This window comes from Aristolochia californica, unplaced genomic scaffold (assembly GCF_029961685.1).
Source record: "Aristolochia californica isolate CCGP_79_NKW_82.1479 unplaced genomic scaffold, dmAriCali1.0.hap1 SCAF_3, whole genome shotgun sequence".
Classification (NCBI taxonomy): domain Eukaryota; kingdom Viridiplantae; phylum Streptophyta; class Magnoliopsida; order Piperales; family Aristolochiaceae; genus Aristolochia; species Aristolochia californica.
In genome coordinates, this window is record NW_027181992.1 from 45,160,136 (window position 1) to 45,182,728 (window position 22,593).

The window sequence follows — 22,593 nt, forward strand, 5'->3', positions numbered from 1 at the left end:
AAATAATACCTCTATCAGGTCTTAAGTGTGTATTCACTTTTTTCAAAAGATATATGCCTCCTACAATACATCAGATGCTGGCAAAACCTCTCCAATATACAACAGACCTTTTGCCATCTTAATCTAATCGAATCGAATCGAATGGAAGATATTTTCTTCATTTTTCAGAATTCAGATTTTTTTCTTTCTTGCTCACTTTCTGCAACTCTATTTATAGTTAACCGTTATGGGAAAAAATACTCATTTATCTTTGGGCTTATTTGACCGTCTAGATCGGTAATCATTTTGATCTAACTGTGCAAATCTATAACAGCTTTGATCTAACTGTTTTGATATGATGGTTCAAATTTGTAACCACTCGAGCATGAGAACCTCATACACGTGTATGTTTGAATCTAAGACAGATTCAGAAGGAAATAATGGGTTTTTGTATTTAACTCATAAATTCTCTATTGCTTTTAAGGATGTGTGACTAAAAAGAATAAAAAAAGAATAAGGGAAGAAGGGTTTAGGAAGAAGCGCGCATGCCTTCAAATTTTAAAAACTCCGTGACACCACATTCAATTACAAGAGAAAAAGGCGCAGCCAAGCAGTGCAAGCTAAGGCCCTTCAGATCTGTTGCGTGAATAGTAGAGTCGGAAAATTCGGACTTTTCCAGCGCTGAAGTTTTATCTCCCTTTCTCTACTGAATTGCTCTCTGACAGCCCGCCGCGTCTCTGTGTCTGCACTTCCCAATAACAATCAGTGCATGAAAGACGTGGGTAGCGACACCCTTCATTTTTAATGTTTTTTATAAGAAAACGGTCTCTCCAGAAATTGTGTTCATACTTTGAGCTGTTTTTGTTTTCAACTTTTATTTTACTTACATGTGTAGTTCATTCCAAGTTTTATTGTTTTCAATTTCCAATCATGGAGGCCATGGAGGCCTCTGTACTGGTTTGAATGGATCCACCCTACGCGGAGACGAGACCCATCTTCATATTTGATCATTTTCTTGATGATCGATTAGTTACAGCTAAATATAGGGTGATGAAGCTAAACTACGTCATTAACAAACCAAACAACAAGATTTCTTTGGAAAAAACGGAAGAACGAACACGGTTTGAGGTCTCAGAAGCAAGGGCTGGGCAAAATCCAAGAAAATCTTCCTTCTTCTTTGAATATACAGAAGTGCTGAACAGAACATCCAACAAACATCTCATCTGATCCAAAAGCAACAAGAGAAATATCATGGCAAAAATCCTCTCGAGGACCCAGCCAAAGCATCTGATAGACAGCTCCTCCAAAGTAAAGAAAACGTTAAGCTCCATTTTTATTCTCTTACAAAAGGTTTTGAGTTTCCTCAAGTTCTCACCATCAGACTCTAGATGTCAAGTTAATTTTCAAGAAGAGATGAACCAAAAGTAATTCCTGTCTCTTGAGTAGACTAGACTGCAGAATCTTCCCTAGGCTTCCGTTTGCGGCCCCAGATTGGTGTGGTCTCTATGAGTTTATGAGGGACCAACCTTCTCTCCTGCTTAGTCAGCTTCTTGAATTTGGCAACTTTAAGCCTGGCTATTTCAGCTTCCTCCTCAGGTGTGATCTCCCTCACTACTACAGTCAGCCTGCACTCGGGCCTCACCTTGATCCCACTTCTCCCTTTGGAATGGTAGGAAATTCTCTTTTTAAAGAATCCTTTTCCCACAAATGCTTCAGCTGTTGCAGAAAATAAGGTGCAAAATGCATCACTAGAAGCTTTAGTCTACTCTGTTTGAGAGTTTTTAGACTCACATGAGTAGTCGAAGGAAGAGAAAAGATTATCCAAGACCGACCAAGGTGCATGCCATCAAGCAGAAGCAAAAAACAACCCAGTTGCCGCATGTATGGATCTTTAGATCATACAGCAGTTATACGAGGAATGTTACTCCAGAAACAACTAAATAAATTGTACTTTTATGGCTTTGAAATATAACAGTATTGGTTAGTCATTGAGACAAGGCTACCTCGGTGCAAACAAACAAAAGCCACTTGGGTTCTTACCAACAAGGAGACGATCAGGGTCCAACCCATGGTTATGAGTAGCATTAGCACGAGCTGAATGTATAACCTGCCACCATAAAGGAAGACATACTTGAGATACTTTAAGATTTTGGCCTAGTATAACATTCTCTTCTAAACAATTCACAGTGAAAGATAAATCTCATTGATTGTGAACTTTTAAATTAAAAATTGGGTAACTGTTAAGTAAAAAATAATTTTCACAGCACTGCTTCATCCCTTGACATTGGGTACCAGAACCATGAATATGATTCCTTTTAAAGTTTCTTGAACTTCTGGCAAAACAATGGTGGAAGTGGAAACGACTTATTGGTGCAGATTGGGGTCTAATTTGGATTTAGTTTATGGTAGGGATGGAAGATGAAGAGTGAAAGTGAAGTTCTAAGGGAAGGGTAACTACCGTCTCAAGGGCCACAACCTCCTTGGATTTGTCCTCCTCAAGAGAACAAGTTTAGAATAGCAGACCTTAGCTCTTTTCTTACATAGAATATGAGAACATAGTACCTCTCCTTACCATATTAAAATATTACTCTTACCACAGTTTTCGTGTCCAGAAAGTACATGACCAAGCAGCTACTTAAAGTAACAAAAGCAAGTGGTTTGGGCCTTTGGCTCAATGGTTACATCTGGGAGTTTCTAGTCTGAGGTCTTAGGTTAAAGTCTCACCAGGAGGTCAGGCTCTGTGTATGTGTATAATCAACATTCACACAAAAAAGAAGCAACTAACAGTACCATGGTAGCACCACAGAACTAGACCTCACATAAGTTGTAAAATAAGATACACTAAACTTAACCAGGACGATGAGTGGGATATATAACCTGATAAACAGTCTGTGAAGCTCGTTTTATTGTTACTTGCAACTGCAACAGTGCATCTTCCACTCGCATGCCACGAACCAAAGCAGCTACCAAATTGACCTTCTTGGGACTCTGCATACAGTGTCAAATATTTAATTTAAAATATGAAATGAGGACTGCAAAAGCAAAACATGCAGCTGAAGAGGTGACCAAGAGAAAATATAGTTTACCAGAAGATAAACAGTCACATTAAATCAGGCCCATAGGAAGAAAATACAATTGAAAACTAGCTTATAATCTCTCAGTAGGATGACAAATAACCCATCTGAGTAAAGAAGCTACTTTTCATTGTTGTCAAGATGAAACTCCAAGACACTTGACGAGCTTACTATCAGAGACAAGATAAGATGTAATTCTGAAACTATGCCATTAGATCATAAATAAGAAAACATATCTTTTTGAACCACGCAGGAACTCCAAGCACACTAATCTTAAAACAAGACGTCAAAAAAAAAAGTCGCAATCCTATACCCTTTTAGTTGTCAGAAACACTGCCCTCTATTGCCACAGTTTATATTTCATTTGTACCAGGGATGGCATCTCGATTTTCCAAGACAGCTCAGGCCGACAAAAATCTAAGATGTCTTGAGCATAATGTCTCGAGCATAATGTCCCATAACATCATGTTATACAGGGGAAGTACTGGTTTGCCCCTCTAAAAATAAGAGATGTCTCACGCATGATGTCTGATAATGTCACTATATACAGGAGGTGTGTCATCTTGCCCCTCTAAAAATCTGATATACCTCAACCAATACACGAGATGTCTGGGCTAGACGGCCTGCACTTGTGTTGTACAACAGGTTGTTCTATTAAAAAAAAAAAAAAAAAGAAGAAATAGATGAGGAGCACCACCTTAGACTTGGGAATGTAAAATTCATAAGCACAAGATAAAAATAATTGTTTAAAAAATTTAAGGCATTTAAAGTCACCAATAATGAAGCATTGGCGTTCAACGTCTTCTTTTCCTAATGAGTAGGTTAGCTGACTTGTTGATGGGATCCATGGTGCCAAAAGATGGAGAAGAGCCTTAAGATGTCATCAATTTTGTCAAAATAGTGTTACAGACTATAGGTCTCCGATTTTAAAACTAAAGGTGGGCATCGGATTGGATTTCAAGGGGAACACGACCTGAAGACCCCGGGTTTGGGTTTTGGATTTCACCTCACGGGTCAGGGATGAGGCGGTGAAAAATATCCGTGGGAGTTTAGGCTCGAGGACAAGTTTTCCCAAACCCGACCCACGGGTCGAGGTGGGGATATAAAATGGGGTAGGGATGGGTCGGGGATGGGACAAGTCAACAGGGACAGGGCAAGAGACGGGGTTGCAGGGACGATGATTGGGTCGGAGTCGGGTTTGACATTTCAAGGTTTTTTTGGGTTCGGATTTCAGAGTAGGGTTTCGGGAAACCCGATCCAACCTGTGCCCACCCCTATTTAGAACTACCTTCAAGTCTCTCTCCATTTCCAGGGAGCCAGAGAGCACATTTTTTAAAAGTTTCAGCCCTAGTAAAAGAGCTTCAATCTCAGATGTGATAGTCTGTGGACATTGAAAACCCCAAATAAGTGAAGATGGTCTTCTTCATGGTCTTCAATGGCCCTGCTATAGTGTCATGTCTTGGTAAAGCATTAAGAGAGTGTGTGATCCTTGAATTTTTAAAGTAATGACCAGCATGAAAGCTTGCATTTCCAAATCAAGGGAAAGATTGCAATGTGGAAGCAAAAACATTTCAAATTTTCATTTATCAAACTATCCATACAAGAGAAAGAATAACAGTAAAAACAAATAATAGTAATAATAATAACCGTTGTAGCATTAACCTCAATCAAATGCACAAGAGGAACTCTTTATTTAATACAGGACTCCCAATCCAGTAATATCATAAGATATCTGCTACTAGGTTGAAAAAATGGTTATAGAAATAGACATGACCATTCTTCAGAATAAAAAAGGAAGCACCTGTTTAATGCCCTTCCTAACTGCTTGAACTTTAGAACGTTTGGCAACTACAGTTTGATTTTCTGTATTGGCGTTATTTGGAGTAGAAACAGGTATCAGAGGAGAAGCTACAGGTGTCACATTTGCATCAGAGGAGGAGTCTGCAAGCAGTCTTCTTGAAGTTGAAATACCCTGTAGCAATAAGCAAGACCACAAGGACAATACGAAAAATTACAATAAAAAAGAGCAAGCAAAAAAGAAAGAAGAATTGAAGATGGTGACCATTGAAAGCACAAGAAAAACAGCAGCCGTAAATGTTTATCTGAAATTTACATAAAAAAACTAAAGGAAAAAAGTTACCTGCTCTTGTAAATAATGATACAATGGACTCGGTGTAAAATTAGAAGAGAAAGCAAGAGTCCTCTGCTGCACATAAAATTGACCTAAGAAAAAACCCATGTTAGTCAACATCATCATTACACTAACTCTTAAAGCAAATGATTCACATTCATTTCATGAGCAATCAAATGATGAACTTTCCAATGAGTGCCTTCAATGTTAACAAATCTTTAAGCAGTTGCCACTGACCATCGAGGAAGGATGTCAATGAAAACCAAAAGAGGAGAACAGACTAAAAAAACACATAACACTGGAATTTAAAAGAAATGGCAAAACAAAAAGCAATGTATGTGATTTATCACTGCCTCTCCAACTGCATGGGTAGCATTTTGCACTTTTCAGTAAAAAGGTTCACATATTAGGAACATATAGGGAATTTTCAGTATGATTGTGGGATTCTGTGGTATCTACACAAAATATTCCTTTTTTATTTATACTTCAAAACTAGCATACTTCAAACCTAGCATAGGGTGTATCTGTGCCAACAAGAAACCATAGGAAAAAAGAACTAGCAGAAGATTTTCCGTTTCACCAAAAATTGCGAGTGTTTGTGTTGATTTTGTGCGGATGAGAAATTTTCCATTTGATTACTATTGCCCTTCACAATGTAGAGTGAATAAGAAAATGAATCTTCAATTAATCCCACAAGAAACCACACCATGGAAAAAATAAACTAAGAAGCATTAAAGTGATCATTGACAATTTAACTCTTAAATCCAACTAATATTTTATTATTTATAATTTTCATTTTGTTTCAAATGTATAAGCACTACAATTAATTTTCCCGTTGTTTCCTATCGTGGCACAAGTACATGAGATAAGAAAATTCTCCAATGGAAAAATTAGTCAAAGAGAAAATGATTAGTTTTTCAGCTGCCAAACCTTTGCACAAGGAACAAAATTAGTTGCAAGGAATGAATAACCTTCTGAATAACATTTAAAGCTTCATTACCTAACAGAAAAGGACTGCTACAAGCACTAGAATAGTTTGCTTGTGCAGTGAGTTTCTGCTTCGCTGCATTGCCAACTAGACGAACGATAGATTTCAAGTGCCTCTGCCACCCCACCATGACTAGAAAAATCCACGAACTTCAAGGCACCCACCCCACAGAAAAGACAAAGAAAGCATATAATTAAATCAATAAGTAATTTGTACAACAAGTGAAAACAGTCAGTACAGGAAGAATAGACTGTCATGGAGAAGGTAATGCACTCTCTTCAGAGTTCAACCTAATGTCAAAATGGAACCACAATACATAGACTGGAAACATAAAAAATGGACTCATATGAAGCACTATCTCTGTGAATTTTTTGTCAGATTCCCAATTTATAAATGGGTATACATTCAAACCATTCTATTCTTACTTATAAACACCACTAAATGATAGAACCTCACAACAATAAAGACCTCAGCAAGACTGTCGGAAAGACAAACGCATTATCTGTTGAAAGATGTTGCCTCATAGATACGCTCCAAAGAAAGAGATCATATAGAGTCTAGCGCTAGAAGAGATGAAGGAGAAGACATCGGATGTTTGAGAGTGGTGAAAAGATAATTTTCTTGATTAGAGAGAATGGTGAAAAGAGAACTAGTAAAGCAGGAAAGGAGGTTTCAAAAGGGTTTGGCAGGCCCATTCTTACACAAAAAGTTTTACAATTAATAGCTTCTTAAATCAGTTTTAGAATATGCTTAACAAAATGTAATAAGAAATTTTTTTATTTAAAAAAAAAATATAAGTGACTTCAGGGAAACCTGTATTATTCCTTGTACTATATGAACATCAACAGAAGTTTCTCAAAAAAGTTAAGTGATAAACCACTGCTGACTAGAATGTTAAGTGTTATGGAGCTTCCTTTAATATATAATGGGGAATTATTAGAACATAGATGAGACAGCGTTTCCATTATCAACTAGAATTTCCATTTGAAACCAGGAGTGACCGATTCCAATGCCTACTTATCTACACGACCTTCTGTAGCTTCTGTCCACTCTTTTCCTTAAAATGTGTAGTCTTTTATCAGTATTTCTCCAAGTGACAAACCCATCAATGAAGATGCTAAAATAAAAAATCGCAATGCAAGTACATTAGCTTTTTTTAATGCCGAATCGACAGCTTGCAAGAACTGAAACAAAACAAACCAGGACATGGTATTCGTTTATATTTCAAAAATTGGAGCGGCTGCCATTTCTATAATAACATGAGGCACCCAAACCATGAAAATTTTCTCCAAAATCCGAAGGGCATAAACCGGATTAAAAAGACTATACGATGCATGAAATGCACAAATAAATGATAACAAAAAAGAGCCGTCTTAACAAAAATCAAGAAATGTTGCGTTATAACTACATGATAGCCAGCCAAAATCATTAAATAAAAGGAAATGTCGATACAAACGAACCACTAGAACCCTTCTCTAATTCTCATGGGACCGAGCCATAGAAGATCTAAAAAAAGAAAGAAAACGGCCATCAGGTAGAAAATAAAAGTACCTTGACAAGGACGAATACTAGAAAAGCGACCAAAGGGTAAGCTGTAATGGGGTTGTCATTCGCACCGTAGGGAAGTGTCAAGCGAGAGAATACAGAAGGAAGAGAGAGGGAAGAGGAATAGCGGGGTTTTTGCCTTGTGCGGGGTTTTTCCTACTTGGATTGTGTGTGTTTTCACTCTTTTGTGAATTTCCTATTGCAAATTGGTTTAAGCCTAAAACTCAATGCTAAAATAATTGATATTATAATGAACATACAAGATTTATAGCGGTTCACTACCCAAATTTATACTAAGACATCTATTACCAAGGTATTTATACTTTGAAGTTGAATCCAAGGCTAAGTAACATCTACATCAAGTTGCCACAAAGGCCAATATGTTTCCCACACAAGGACTTGCACTACTCAAATTAGTCACAACAATCAATTTACAAAGTTCACTAGCCTAGATGGCTTACTCTTGGGATTTTTTCACATTCCACTTCTTAGGGCTACACCCATAATATGGATTTTCAACATCCACCTAAACTCAAAAGTCTAGACCCATAAATAGGATTTTCAACGCCTCAATCTCAATCACAAGGGCTTACTCAATGTTTTGAGTCGAGGGATGGTCTGACCTACACAAAGTTTAACAAAGTACATACAAGGGTTATGTGCTTATAGTTATGCCCACATACAACGTTTCTCAGCAGGCTAATTTCAAAGTTACAAGTTCAAATAGACATTATAATCAATCTCATGTATCTAATTTATATAAACATAACTCAATAAGTAGTTAATTGGCTAGATATTAAACCTCAAAACAAACTCTGGATTGATTTTTCAAATAAAAGAGCAAACTCAAAATGACTATTCATATTGATTTGAAAATTTGAGTTCTCAAGTAATAATCTAAACTTATATTTGATTTTAAAGTAAAAGAACACTAGTTCAAACTCACTTGACTAAGTTCAATTAAAATATTTCAAAGAACTCGGCCCCAATAGAATGCAATGCAGATCCCACTTCAAATACCTTTGTTAGAATAAACATGATGATTTTAAAGTATGAATGCAATAATTATAGCAAGGCTAAAGGTAAGCAAATACATATTCCAAAGTAATAAGACCAATATACTTAGATTATTAGGAATTGGCTTTTTCAATAGACAAACCCTAACTCCAACTCTAATTTCAAAGTATATGGGTGCTTGAGAGAGGTCATGAAATGCTTGCCCAAAGTGTTGCTTTTGTTTGTTGATGAAAAATAACTTAAATAAATGAGTTCTCAATGTTAAGAATTGACCGTTGAGCTTAAAAAGGGACACTGCCGTTTTGTGAAACATAATGAAAAGTTGATTAAAAATATGAAAAAATACTTAAATTTGTATTTCTAAGTTGTTGAACATATAGATAAGTCACAATTTTTAGAGACCCCTACCTTTGTTGGATCAAACTTCGAAGGTTTATTCTATAACATTCTAAGCAATTTTATTTGAACCATATACATTGTTTGATCATTTTGTCCTTCGACATAGTTATGTTTCCTTGATCTCTTGTTCAAATACAACTTTTTTTGAAAATTCCTTCTATTGCAAAAGCTTCTATCCTAGAGCATCAGACACTCTCATACGTTTGAACATTTTATTTGTAGTTGGAATTTTTGTTAGTGGAGCTTATGTTCAAACACCCATTTTGCTTAAACACCTAGTATTATTCGAATATTCCATTTACCACACAATCTTTTGTGCAAGAGGCCTATTTGAACATTCTATTTCTTTTCGAGTATTTCCTCCTTATTTAGTGACCTTTGTTTTTCAAAGTTGTTCAAGCATTTACCAATTGTTGGAACTTTTTTTTTTTCTCTCAAATTTTTTGCATGCAACTTTATTTGAATAGTTAACTTCGTTCAAACATTCATTCTTCTATTGGAGCTTCTATAGGTGATCTTATCCGAGCATGACCTTTGCTTTGTTTGAATATTTGCTTTTATGAGAAATTATTTATCGGTGTGCTTTGTACATTTAGCTTTACTTGAACAATATCTTTTCACCCTAAACTTTTATTTGAACATTTACCTTTGTTCAACTATTGCTTTTGTTGAAACTCAGGATTCCATGATGTATCTAATCACAATAGAAGAAGATTAAGGGGTGAGAAGAAAAGAAGAGTTGTAAAGAGAAGGTTTAGGAGGAGAAGAAGAAAAGTGACGAATTTGGAGAAGGAGAAAGAGGCTGGAAAATTAGGGTTATAGACTTGTCCAAACCCTCATCCTTAAGGTGTATTCATAGATATCAAAAGTACTAATATTATAAGAATACTCTTCACCCTAGTAAAAGTAAATAAGAAGCTTAAATCATATACTAATTATATTTATGTCATCTTTATGAAATGACTCTTTATTTACTATCATGCCACTATTGTGTGGGTCTATGGGTTTTAGCTCATCTTCCACATACTTGGATGTGTGGGCTAGGGCCCATCTTCCAACAACTTTTATAATACTCTTTTGTTGAGACGATTTTTTACACCATTTGATTTTGGTTGATCATTTAGTATCGTCAATGCTTTTCTTTTAAAATTAGCTAGTCAAGGACTCTTTCAAGGCGCACAAATTAATTTGAAACATTCTTTATCTTCAAAACAATTAAATGTAGATTTTGAGACCAAAAAAAAAAAGATGGGGCTTATTCGACCTAATCGTACCGCATAATCCTTTTTATCCCTTCATCTCCAAACCACCCACATACCCACCTAGTTAGAATTCATAGGTGCAAGCTCGCACAATCATAAAATTTATTTCTGAAATTTTATAGTTCTTTTTATAATTCATGTAGATGAATGAAATGAATTTGAATCAAAAGATGAAGATGAACTTCAAATTTTATGTTTGTTGACTACTAAACTATTTCAACAAAAGTCATATATTTGTAGACATGGTATCACTTTCCAAATTTTTCTTTTGAAATTAGCTATTCAAGGATTTCTTAAGGGCACATAGATTAATCTAAAATTTTGATTACTATTAAAATCATTGGATGTCGATCTTGGGACCGACAAGGATTTGGATACGTTAAAAACATTTGATTATTATGAGGGTATTTAATCCTTATATTAAACTATTATTAACTTGGATTAGTATTAAATACACTAAAAGAACTCGTAACGTTATAGTAACATAAATTGTTATGTTGTAACAACCTTAATAATTTACTAATATAAGGTGAATTTTGATAATTATCGTAAAAAACTAAGATATTACATAAAACCCAGTGTCATAACCCTCTCTTTGTTATTTGTAACAATTTTTGGGTTAAACCATGTCATTGATCCAACTCCATGCAGTGAGTTTTATTGGGTTAACCCGTCCCCATTCAGCGGGGGAACGGGTCGGAGTGGGTTGGGTCATTGTAGTAGTCCCATCTCCATCTCTATCCATGGTGTCAACCGAAAGGGCTAAGAGTCACGCGTCTGGTCCCACACCAACACGCCTAGAGGAGCGTGCAAACTGCAATCAAAGTCCATCCATCCACATGGTGGGCCCGGGATTGGATTATCTCAATCACGCCACCAAATGCCGTTGATTAACGACCTCGATGAACAATGAGGATGGGCTGGACGGCACAGCGCGGGGGACTGGGCCCGGCTAGAGCGCCAACAGAGGATTTCGATGTCATTTTGATGAAAAATGAGGGTGAAATGGAAAACAAACTATTAGGACACTGCGGTAGTGAAAAGTAAGGGGTTGCTGATGTTTTCTCGATCTTTACGGTTTTTTCGAGGTCTGCTGAGTGCTGATGATCCGTGCTGTTTTCTCTGCTACGCGCTGCGGTGAGAATTAGCTCTCTCAAGCCATGGTAGAGTTCTTGTGTCTGAACATTCTAACATTTTTATCTCATCCCCATTTTCCTGTTTCGGATTTTCTTCTTTAGACGAGTTTCGTCATGTTCGGATTTCTCTGCCTTTCTTGTAGAAAATTTTGATGGATGTTTCTTATTATGTAGCATGTTTGTGTTACAGGTGCGATTCGTGGCATCCTTCTCGGTTTCGCAGTTTAGTAGATGAATCGCAGATGAAGGTACAACCATTTCTCTGAAGATTAGGGTTTCTGGATCCGTGAATTCTTTTTGTTTCTCTGTAAAGTTATTTTGTCGAGGTTTATAATTCTTATTGTGGTGATGAGTTCCGATTTTCTATTCTAAAAAGGATGAAATGCGTTGGAATGCAGTTTGAGAAGGAATTACGTCTCTCAAAAATCCATTTTCTTGTGAAATTTGAAGGGGGAGAGAGTATTAAAGAACTGATGAGAATAGTTTGGATCCATTAGGACTTGTGATAAGATTTTCGGGAAATGTGGAAACCGAAAGAACCATGAATGAGACAAAAGTCCCGAGTATGAAATCCCATCTAGTTCCCCTCGCTACCCTTATTGGACGTGAGCTCAGGGGTGAAAAGGTTGAGAAGTCTTTGGTAAGGTATGGACACGCCGGTCTTGCCAAGAAAGGCGAAGACTATTTTCTGATAAAGCCAGACTGTCAGAAGATTGCTGGAGACCCATCGTCAACGTTTTCTGTTTTTGCGGTATGCTCTCTCTCTCTCTCTCTCTCTCTCTCTCTCTCTCTCTCTCTCGGATACAATTGTTGACACTAAATGTACAAGAGTAGTTTTAGTTACTTTATGAACGCATTTTCAGTATTTGGGACTCCTAAATATGATATCTCTTAAAAAAAACTATTCAATGACAAAGTTCTATTTTTCTGATGAATAGATATCAGTATGTGAAACTTTTGCAAGTTTAGTTAGCTGCCTATTGTGCGGGAATGGCTATATGCGGGCAATAACAGCTTCCATGCACTAACTCTGAATAAATGTTTGCACATTGTTCCATTTTAGGTGGCAAGATAGAGCATTCTGAATACTTCATAGTTACCTGCTCCATAAACTTTAAACTGATTGGCAGATCTTTGATGGGCATAATGGCATTTCTGCTGCTGTATTTTCAAAAGAAAATCTGTTGAATCATGTGATGGATGCAATCCCTCAAGGATCAGGCAGGGAAGAGTGGCTTCAAGCGCTTCCCAGGGCCTTAGTTGCTGGTTTTGTGAAAACTGACATTGATTTCCAACGAAAAGGCACGTGTCAAAGACTACTTTTGCTTCCATTTATCTCTTTTCTCTTTTTTTATTAATATCAGTTTTCTTATTTCATTTCTTACAATAGGGGAAACATCAGGAACCACAGTCACCTTCGTAATTGTCGATGGTTTTACTGTGACTGTTGCATCTGTTGGTGACTCTCGATGCATATTAGATTCGCAGGGCGGTGTTGTATCACTGCTGACAGTTGATCACAGGTTAGAAGAAAATGTTGAGGAGAGGGAACGTGTGACTGCAAGTGGAGGTGAAGTTGGAAGGCTCAATGTTTGTGGGGGACCTGAGGTAAGAATTAGTTCCTGATGCTTTCTACCTAAATATCATGTGAATAGAAGTCAACTACATTTCCTCTTTATTATTTGCTTCAACTTCTTTTAGGTGGGTCCTCTTCGTTGCTGGCCTGGTGGTTTATGCCTTTCTCGATCAATTGGTGACATGGACGTTGGAGAATTCATTGTCCCAATACCACATGTGAAGCAAGTGAAGGTCAGCGGACAGGGTTTATCAATGGGTATTTGTTGGATATGTTTGTGTCTTTTTATGTACGGCATAGTGACTAAAATAACATTCTTCCGCATGTTCATCTGCTCATACAGCTTTCAAATGCGGGAGGGAGGCTTATAATTGCCTCTGATGGCATATGGGATGCTTTGTCATCTGAAACAGCTGCACAGTCTTGCCGAGGATTACCTGCAGAGCTTGCTGCTAAGTTGGTTGTTAAGGTATGCCAACATGATTGGCACCTTCTTACATATCTGCAATCATTGTATATCTAAAAATAAAACATGCATCCCAGTTTTGTATTGAGTTATTCTCTATTCTAGGATGCTCTGAGGTCAAGGGGCCTGAAGGATGACACCACCTGTATAGTTGTTGACATCATTCCACCTGACCAGTCTGGTTTGCCATCAATGCCAAAAAAGAAGCAGAATATTTTGAAATCACTAATTTTTGGGAGGAGACTTCGCAGCTGTGGGAGTAAGCAAGCGAACAAGCTCTCATCTGTAGGAGTCGTGGAGGAGCTATTTGAAGAAGGTTCTGCAATGCTTGCAGAGAGGTAGATGCTTGGTAGCACGTCTCTTTGTAGAGCTCTAGCAGCAAACCTTTCTTAAAGCTTATTATGATCCACCTGTTTATAGCATGTTTTTGTGGATTTTATTGGTTGACTGCAATTTGAGCTATTTGATTGGTCTAATGGAATTTAATTGTAGCATTTTCTCATACTAAAAGCTAGTAGTAGTGAAATCTAATGAACTTTTGACCTCTTAAATTTGATTAGTTGACTGGTTAATCTGGCTCTGTTTCTTTTATTCAGATGAAGTTCTCTTTCAAGACTGTACATGTCATTCTTTTCTTACGTGCCAGTCTTCATCCTTGCCCTGTTGTGTTGATCACCAGACTAGGAAGGATCAGTCATAAAGTTTTGACCTTAATTCTGCTTTGCAATTTCAGGTTGCGGCCGGATTTTCCCTCCAAGACAACTTCTGGGTTAATCAGATGTGCAGTCTGCCAAGCAGATCAAACTCCAAATGAGTGTTTATCAGTTAATTCGGGACCCTTCTTTTCACCCTCATCAAAACCTTGGGAAGGGCCTTTTCTTTGTGCAGACTGCAGGCTGAAGAAGGACGCAATGGAAGGGAAACGACCCCGTCGACCAAAAACATCTACTTAAGAAGTGTGCTGGTGATGTATTTTATTTCCCCCCTGCAGGTCTTGGGTTATTTGTGTGTGTAAACGAGGCAAAAAAAGAAAGAGAGAGTGCAAGTGATAGTTAAGATATTAGAGGTTTCATAGGTGTTTTGTTTTAACCGACCACTCGAACTATCCACAACCTAGGGATCATGTATGGGGGTAGTTTGTTTGCTAACATGAGCTTTGTATTGAGAATTATGTGTTGAAATTAATGAAAGCTGTCTAGTGCCTATTCTTCTTCAAAAACTGGGAAAACCCTATTGAATTTCGATTATTCACTTGGATTTAGTGCGGCTGTCTTGCCTATTTTCCGGTTCCAGAAACTGTGATCTATCAAATCTTCCATGTAGCAGGGGAATGCAAAATACGGGATGGGATACTCACCGTTTTGCAGGGCCGAGTGTTTCTCTCTTGCCTTGTACTCACTATTTCGTCCCCAGCTCTTCCGGGTTTTCGGAGTGATAAGCAGCACATCGGCAAAGGATAATCTCGAAAGACTTTGGTAGCGCGAGTAAGTTTGTCGTTGAGAGCTTTGAAATTTGAATGTCTCCGATTTGGATTAATAAGAATGAATCGATCTGCATTTACAAATTTACATTTATCGTTTAAAAGGTAAAAATCCTTCTGGGTTTTCTAGCTATACGGAAGCGGCGTTGTCGACGGTTTTTTCTGATGACGGGCTCTCACGGGAGGGCGCACTGGAGATCTCCCGCCTTACGCGATGAACCTGGGGAAGATTTCGTGGGACCTGATGCCTCGGGGATCTAGGAGGGGATGCAAAGAGGAAGGAGGTATTTAGGACCTCCCGGCGCACGTTATCCTCTTCCCGTTGTATCTGCTGCGCTCGCATCGCCGTGAGGTACAAACCGGCCGCGAAGAAAACTGTGGTCAGACCAAAAACTCCCGCCGCCGCGAATATGCCCTGCCGAGTCACGAGGCAGCTCGGCCTTGCTCTCGTCCATTTCTCCAAATGTCCCGTTTCCACCCCAATACCGATCATGAGCAGTACCTCCGCCACCGCAAAGCATACCCTGTACAGGCGATCGATCGTCAAAGGCTCTTCCCAGTCAGTGCACTACGAAGGTGGTGAGAAAGACGATTAGTTGACAAGTGGTGGTTTAGGCTTACCAGGTGGAAGCAAAGAAGAAGCAGGCTTGCCATGTGAGTGCTTGTGAGGAGGAGGATTCCGTCGTCCAGGAGACTAACGCTGGAGGTTTAGCTTTGCTTACTGCGACCAATATGTAGGCGTGTTTTGTTACCATTGCCATCGCAAGGGCCACGAATGCGGCCACGGCGCACGTCAGTGGCATTTTACCGCTTCCACTGTAGACGCATTCGTATCTCTGCTCTTCCTTGTTACTGCTATTGACGCGCAGCCATGTCACCTGCAAAATCACAATTGAAGTAACAATGAATTCTTATTCCCCGAGGAGTTTCAGCAAAATCCAGATGAGGCCACGTTCTAGCCAATTGGATCTTTTCCTGTTCTCGACTGAGTCGCAGAAAGCTCATGAATAAGTTGCAGGTGAATTAAAAAAACTAGTAGTATACGCATTCAGCATGTACCTCGGATCTCGTGGCTTCAGCAAAGAGGCAGAGGATGAAACAACAGAGGCCACAGATGACGGAGAAGACCATGAGGAGGACGCCCAAGACGCCACCGATGTCAGTGCTCTTGCGCGAAGGGGCGAGATCGGCATGAGTGACTGCCATTGTGTGTCAGGCCCTGGCGTCGTCCAAACCGGATGAGGGAGAGGGAGTCCCCATTTATGTGAAGTTTAAGTTGCCAGAAGAAGAGGGAGGCGAATCGGATTTGCTTGCAAGGTGTCGATCTTGTTGCGTAAAGGAGAGGGATTCTTTAGCCTTCTACGACGTTTTTGTACGCTCGCAAAGCCATAAGCAAAAAAAGCGTACATTAATTAGGAGTTATGTGTGTCATGAGAAGAGCCCCCGAGGGCTTCTACTCAGGGTCTTGAGGTCACGAGAGGAATGCTGAATTCCGTGTCCTTCTTTTTCTGCTCCTATCAATTTTTTGGATTCAAACATAAAAAAATGAATGAGTTCATACTTCCTGAAAATGCGTAATGTCGCTGGCATCAGGATTTAGATTGATTCTCTATCTCCCTTCCCTTCACTGGGACGACTAAAGGTGAGAGGAGCATCATCCCCTTTGTATTTACTCCTTTTCATCTTTTATCGTGTTGAGAAAGTAGAGTGAAATGGGAATCGCATATGAAAAGGTTTTCGTGTAAGGAAAGGAATGAGAATAAGAAGTTAACTAGTGCTTAGATGTTGGCACAGTAGATTGTTTTTAAAATTTTTCCTACAGATTGTTGAACCTACCGAAGAAAAACAAAACCATCAATACAACAGCTTGCATTACTTAGACTCTATTTCCCCTAACCAAAGAGGGGTAAAAAGGAAAAAGGAAGAGAAGAATCTGAGTTTTCCACACAAAATCCTTAATGACCCAACTGTTTCTGGGTCTACGAGGAACACAAATGCCATAATCAGGAGCTGAAGAACCTGTATTATCAGCTGGACTCTGAAACATTGTATTCCAATTCAGTGTCTGAAACTGAGATCGATCATTAGGAAACTGAGGCCAGTTAGTTACAATATTGTCTCGTGATCCATCAAATAAAGTTCTACTGTTGAAGCTATTTCCCTGAACCAGACCCCAAGTAGTTTGAAGAGGAGGAATATCTGACAGAATCACATCAATCACCTGATGTGGGATGTCTGTGAAACCATTGTATGGCAGGTTCATCAAATGTTTGAGATCCTGTTTTGGTGATCAATCCATCTGCCATAATTTTTGTCATTCATGCCTAATCAAGATGTGCAAAAGAAATCAAACGGTTGATGCCCCTTAGGACAACAAGAATGGAGCAGCAAAGTCCACCTGTGGGAAAAGATTATTCTATTTTTAATTTTAAATCAAATAGCACCAATTTAAATGTTTCCTTTTGTTTCTCATCTCTTTTGCCAGATTCATTATAAATGAGTAAACCATCTGTACAAGTGGAATTTGCAAAAGCTCAGAAACCATCTGTACAAGTGGAATTCGCAAAAGCTCAGACATGACAAAAAGAAATCTTGAAAAGTGTCCACTGGAGGGTGTCCATGTCTTTTTGTAAATGGATTTACAACACTGGAGAATGTAAGTAGGTTGGTAATACTTTCAAAAAGACATAATAAATCCTCCTATCAGATTGTTAAATCTCTATCCTCCGCCATGTTTACAACTCTTGAAGAGTGCAAATCAGGGCTTTGAAGTTACCTCGATCCTGTAGGTCTACACCTGATCCTGAAACTGAGGCATAGTTTAGTGCAAGGAAGGACATTGAAGGACTACTGATTGACAATGTATCAACAGGAACGATATCTATTTGGTTTTTGTAAGCGCTTTGCTTCACATACTCCATCAGAATCTACCATAAGAAATTCAGAAAGTCAAATTAAATTCCATTAAGAAGAAGAAGAAGAAGAAGAAGACATTAAAAAGCAAACAAAAAGATATTCTAGTAGAACTGAACCAGTTATACAGAGGTTCACCACCACATTATCTGGAATCATGCAGTCTACTCAAAAATATACTTAACAGTCTCTACTGGAATTGGACCACCAGATCTAATATAGATCATACACCTGGCAAACGTTGAATTAAACAACCAAAGTTTGCTCCTATAGTTGAAAAAAGATCAAGAGTTCCAGTTCTCATCAATACACAAACAACCAGCAGCTTAAGAAACAGCTCATTCCAAAATTACAAGGGCTAATAATCATGCAAGCACCCATTCGAAGTTTGAAACACGCACCATCTGAGCTGCACTGAGTTCATTCAGCATCTGGCAAACATGTCCATTGAATGCAACTCCAACGATCTCATAGATGGAATTTAGTAGAAGCAGAATCCCAGATTTCTCATATTGATAAATCTTGTTACCTAAGAGACAAGTCCTAGCATGTTGAACAGTTGCTTCCCAGGATTTACTTGACATCCCACTGCAAAACTTCTGGAGTACAAGGAGTTCAAAGAAAAGTTCTATTAGCATCTTTGACCAATTCCCTGAAAATGTTTTACTGATTTTCTCATGCTGAATATAAAGAAACAAGAAACACTAGAAACTTCTTACACTGCGGAGCCCAACAGAATCAGTAACCAGAAACCTTAAAAAGTCTTGCACTGTTTTGATACCCCCATCAGATAATTTCTTATGATAAACTCCATCTTTTCCTATCTTCTCCAAACGCCAAATATCATCATCCAAAGCTGGAGGGTAATGCTTCCTATATGCTGAACGAAACAAAGGTTAGACATCTAAACATATTTTGGCTAATGCATTTAAAGTGGAAACAAATAAGGGGAAGTAAACTCTGTAATCATGGCAATAATGACAACAATGGAATTCATAAGAATGATAATCAACTATAATCTCCTTTTCATCAGAAGCAAAATGCGGTACTGGACATACTTATTTACCACTTCAAAATATTGAAAATCAGAGTATAACTTACACTCTCCTCGGTGATCTTTTACAACAAAAGCTTCACTCCTTGCTTCTCTGATTCTCTCTTCAGGGCAACTGCTTTCTATGACTTTGACACCTATCCTGAATGTTCGACTTTTTATCCAACTAGAGTTATCTGTAAAGCTGATTTCCCCAAGATTACCAACTCCATCCTTTAGAGAAATTACCAGCTCCCCTGCCAGCAATGGTCTCTTACCCTCTCTTTCTAGAATAACATTAGCATCAAACTCCTGCTGGCTCCAGTCTTCTTCTTCATCCTTACCAAAATCACCATTAAGGACAAGAGCTTCTATCTTTAATGATGATAAAGGACCAGAGGTGATAGTTTTCTTTGAACTGGCATCTACAATTACTACTTGGACAGGTAGACCATCCTCGGCTTCTATTCTGCTGCCCGTGAAAAGTGTACTGGGTAACTTGCTCCTGATCTGGAGTTCCCACCTTCTTGACCGACATGCTTCACTACCGTATTTGGAGCAAAACCTTCACAGAAACAAGTAAATGACTTTTAGTTGTAGATAAGCCAAAAAATTCACAAGCAGATAATGACAAAATACTTAGAAATGGAAAAGACGGGATATATGCGACTCAAATTTTTTCTTTTTTATTGAACGCATATATGACATGGTTTATTGTTTAGAAAACAAAAAATGAAATTTCCCAGAGATATAAGTCCACTACAATTTCAACACCCATTACATAGGAAATAGTGTCTCATAATAAAACCATATGAACATCCTTGAGCTCATAAGCTTAAATCTTGGTACCGCTAAATTTTGGGAAGATAATAAGTTCACCTTGTAGCTGAGTTTGTGTATAGAATACGCTCAACCTCTTCCCTCACCTGATTGAGAATAAACAACAGTAACAGTCAGAAAATTAAAAGTTCTCTGAAACAACATACCAAATGCAAATAATCAAGAAATAGTAAAAGCAAATTTTCCAACAATTTAGAATTTGCATATTTCATCTAAAGTAAATATCAAATTTAAGAAAGCTCAATAAAATAAATATTCATGTCCTTAGTACACACGTATCTAGTTGTGACCCTTTATTTCTGAACTTCTCAGCACACAAAATTGAAGCCCAGTGTCTCCGAGAACCAGCTAAATAGGAAGTAAAAACACTGATTTTCAGTTATCAAGCACAATGTCTTTCTCTTGACCAGTTATAGCTGATTATCATATCAGCTGCAGGCACCAAATATTTACATTTGAACTTTGACGCTAAATTCATTCTAAATACGGGAAAAGAATTCAGCAAGCCTTGATCCCTACCACTCTCCTGAGAAAAGGCTCAAACCGCGCCAAGAACTCTTGAGCAGAGTGCTGTCTCAGAACTTCCCTCACCGCACTGCCATTTGCCAACAAAAAGAATAAGAGAGAATCAGTAACCCGTAGCAGCATTAATTCAAAATCTCTAACATCTTTCCTCCATAGACTCACTTCGAAAATGATAAATTCCGTTTGGCCTCCGGAACTGGAAGCTCATTTACATCATCACCATGGGGCCTTTTCATCGTCATAAAAGGATACCGACAGCTATCGGCATAGAGTTAATGGTGCAACTACACCTTCCAAAATCTTATATCTAGTTGCACTTACAGCTGACAGTTTCAGTTCAGCTCTGTGAAACCAAAACGAAGGGATGCGGAAACTTCCCAAGCATCAACTGAGAGGCACTGTAAGAAACCTACGAAACCCTTTTTTCCCCTAAAAACTGTATTAGGATAAGAAGTTCATTCGTCTAATACCATACAGATACCATATCCGAACCAGAAGCACTTAAATCTCGAAATCCACTAACGACTGGTTCGATTACTAAGTCTAACAAAGAATCTAAACAGTAGAAGTAGACGCGTCACAGAATATACAGAAAGAAAGAAAAAAAAAAAGGAAAAAAACTAGGTTACCATGACAAATGCGATGATGAAGAAGATGCACAGAAGTTTATAGGAAGATGCCGAGTACTTTAACAGCTGATCCTGCTTCGGTAGTGTCGAATTTTTTCTTCCAAGTCGTGAGCGAGAAGGAAGATGAAAAAGCCGAAAGACGTCGCGGTTTTGGAGGGAACTTTCCTAGTGGTGACAGATGGTTCATCTAGTTTTCCTCGTACCGAGCCGTATAATCGACTCAGTGAGTTCAGAGTTTAACTTTGGAAGAGTTCCGGGTGTGAAAAAGATGTTTCTCTTTGCGAAATTGGACCAACAAATGGGCTTTGTGGGCCACGCTGAGCCAGGAATAAAGTGGCAAAAGGGCTTCTTTTAACGAAAGAATAGCACACGTAGTGGGAAAGGTAAGGCTGCTTTTGTCGGCCCACTGATGTAAAAGAGAGCGCTGGGAATCGTCTGATTGAAGTCTTTAACAATGGCTTTTATTTTTAATCTGCGGTGAGTTAGGAGTTGATACGTATTTTTGCCATATCCGATATGCCCGACACAAATCGATAAGAGACGATACAAGCGATACAAGAATGTTAATTTTGGTGACATTTATTTATAAGAATGTCATTTATTTTATTATATTTATTAAAAAAGTAAATAATCAAGTAAACCCTATGCCGAAATAACCTAAGGGTATGTTTGGAACCCATGGAAAAAAATAAAATAAAAAAATAAAAATTGGCCATTATTTTTCTCAATATAGTTAGTAAAAAAAGAATTTGATCGTTATTTTATTTTTATTAACTATATTTTTAGAATAATAATGATCAAATTATCATTTTATTTTATTTTCTAAGGAGCAAACCTTAAGAATTGTCAACTTAAACATAACTAGGAAGAATGGAAGAGCACCTTTTTAACCTAAATCTTTTATCCTATTTATTTTATCTTATTTATCTCTTCTTCTCTCCCCTTCTCTCTCTCAAATTTCTCTTTTTGAAGCAGAAGAGGACTTGGGTGAGTTGAGGACTCAACTAATCCACTCCCTTCTGAATCCCGATCTAGTAGAAAGAATTGATTAGAACACTGTAATATAAGCTATAATTTTCTCTAAAGTTTGTTTGTATGAGCAAGGAAAAGGAATAAGAGGAAAACTCCTGAATCCCAAAAGGAATTGATTAGAACACTGTAATATAAGCTATAATTTTCTCTGATGTTTGATTGTATGAGCAAGGAAAAAGGAAGGTAAAGAAAGGAACTCACTTCAAATGGTGGTTGTGACATTCCCCATCATCTTATTACATGAAAAAAGAGTTAAAATCCTCTTCCTTCTCCCCTAATTTAGTTAAGTTCTACAAAAAAAAAAAAAAAAAAAAAGTTTCACCCTTTTCCCTTACTCCTAGCATTTCATACGGGAATCGAATTTTTTTTTTTTTTTTTCATCTCATGGGGAACCTCTCTTGGATTCTATCTTATCTATTTGTTTATTTTTGTGTTTCAATTTAGTTTGCCTAAGTGTGTCCTAATATTGCCTTGTAATTTTTTTGAGCTGTCTAGTGGATCATATTGCATGACATTCAAAACACTGAAAATAAAAAATAAAGGAAGATCATGCTAACATCGAAAAATC

At 38.0% G+C, this 22,593-nt stretch overlaps 4 protein-coding genes across 4 annotated transcripts; 1 reads left to right on the plus strand and 3 right to left on the minus strand.

Annotated features, from left to right (window-relative positions):
- Positions 1 to 1,288: 1,288 nt before the first annotated feature.
- Positions 1,289 to 7,885, minus strand: LOC137960174 (uncharacterized). Its single transcript, XM_068807689.1, has 7 exons — positions 7,724 to 7,885; positions 6,185 to 6,321; positions 5,194 to 5,276; positions 4,855 to 5,025; positions 2,857 to 2,967; positions 2,020 to 2,086; positions 1,289 to 1,695 (listed from the first exon to the last, which is right to left on the minus strand). Exons 2-7 carry the CDS (start codon positions 6,300 to 6,302, stop codon positions 1,427 to 1,429), a joined length of 819 nt encoding a protein of 272 aa, XP_068663790.1. The 5' UTR covers positions 6,303 to 6,321; positions 7,724 to 7,885; the 3' UTR covers positions 1,289 to 1,426.
- A 3,587-nt stretch (positions 7,886 to 11,472) lies between these two features.
- LOC137959013 (probable protein phosphatase 2C 33) lies at positions 11,473 to 16,498 on the plus strand. Its single transcript, XM_068806269.1, has 10 exons — positions 11,473 to 11,558; positions 11,722 to 11,779; positions 11,930 to 12,282; positions 12,662 to 12,833; positions 12,922 to 13,139; positions 13,233 to 13,340; positions 13,451 to 13,576; positions 13,679 to 13,911; positions 14,307 to 15,057; positions 15,184 to 16,498. Exons 3-9 carry the CDS (start codon positions 12,073 to 12,075, stop codon positions 14,524 to 14,526), a joined length of 1,287 nt encoding a protein of 428 aa, XP_068662370.1. The 5' UTR covers positions 11,473 to 11,558; positions 11,722 to 11,779; positions 11,930 to 12,072; the 3' UTR covers positions 14,527 to 15,057; positions 15,184 to 16,498.
- LOC137959014 (uncharacterized) lies at positions 15,102 to 16,342 on the minus strand. The gene is made up of 3 exons (XM_068806270.1): positions 16,113 to 16,342; positions 15,675 to 15,931; positions 15,102 to 15,577 (listed from the first exon to the last, which is right to left on the minus strand). Exons 1-3 carry the CDS (start codon positions 16,257 to 16,259, stop codon positions 15,184 to 15,186), a joined length of 798 nt encoding a protein of 265 aa, XP_068662371.1. The 5' UTR covers positions 16,260 to 16,342; the 3' UTR covers positions 15,102 to 15,183.
- A 1,041-nt stretch (positions 16,499 to 17,539) lies between the features above and the next one.
- LOC137960442 (calmodulin-binding protein 60 B-like) lies at positions 17,540 to 20,720 on the minus strand. The gene is made up of 7 exons (XM_068808073.1): positions 20,527 to 20,720; positions 20,359 to 20,434; positions 19,879 to 19,925; positions 19,068 to 19,564; positions 18,686 to 18,846; positions 18,368 to 18,565; positions 17,540 to 17,980 (listed from the first exon to the last, which is right to left on the minus strand). The coding sequence occupies exons 1-7, from the start codon at positions 20,604 to 20,606 to the stop codon at positions 17,789 to 17,791; spliced, it is 1,251 nt and encodes a 416-aa protein (XP_068664174.1). The 5' UTR covers positions 20,607 to 20,720; the 3' UTR covers positions 17,540 to 17,788.
- Between the last annotated feature and the right edge of the window lie 1,873 nt (positions 20,721 to 22,593).

Bases quoted from the DNA above. Each gene is read 5' to 3' on its own strand.
- LOC137960174 (XM_068807689.1), bottom strand. From the start codon at position 6,302: ATGGTGGGGTGGCAGAGGCACTTGAAATCTATCGTTCGTCTAGTTGGC. The intron at 5,026-5,193 runs GTAACTTTTTTC...TTATTGCTACAG, and splicing joins ATCATTATTTACAAGAGCAG to GGTATTTCAACTTCAAGAAG. The intron at 1,696-2,019 runs GTAAGAACCCAA...TTTCTGCAACAG, and splicing joins CCCTGATCGTCTCCTTGTTG to CTGAAGCATTTGTGGGAAAA.
- LOC137959013 (XM_068806269.1), top strand. From the start codon at position 12,073: ATGAATGAGACAAAAGTCCCGAGTATGAAATCCCATCTAGTTCCCCTC. The intron at 12,834-12,921 runs GCACGTGTCAAA...TTCTTACAATAG, and splicing joins CATTGATTTCCAACGAAAAG to GGGAAACATCAGGAACCACA. The intron at 13,912-14,306 runs GTAGATGCTTGG...TTGCAATTTCAG, and splicing joins TCTGCAATGCTTGCAGAGAG to GTTGCGGCCGGATTTTCCCT.
- LOC137959014 (XM_068806270.1), bottom strand. From the start codon at position 16,259: ATGGCAGTCACTCATGCCGATCTCGCCCCTTCGCGCAAGAGCACTGAC. The intron at 15,932-16,112 runs GTACATGCTGAA...GTGATTTTGCAG, and splicing joins CTGAAGCCACGAGATCCGAG to GTGACATGGCTGCGCGTCAA. The intron at 15,578-15,674 runs GTAAGCCTAAAC...TCGCCTGTACAG, and splicing joins TTCTTCTTTGCTTCCACCTG to GGTATGCTTTGCGGTGGCGG.
- LOC137960442 (XM_068808073.1), bottom strand. From the start codon at position 20,606: ATGACGATGAAAAGGCCCCATGGTGATGATGTAAATGAGCTTCCAGTT. The intron at 19,926-20,358 runs GTAGGGATCAAG...ATTCTCAATCAG, and splicing joins AGCCTTTTCTCAGGAGAGTG to GTGAGGGAAGAGGTTGAGCG. The intron at 19,565-19,878 runs GTGAACTTATTA...GTTTCTGTGAAG, and splicing joins TACACAAACTCAGCTACAAG to GTTTTGCTCCAAATACGGTA.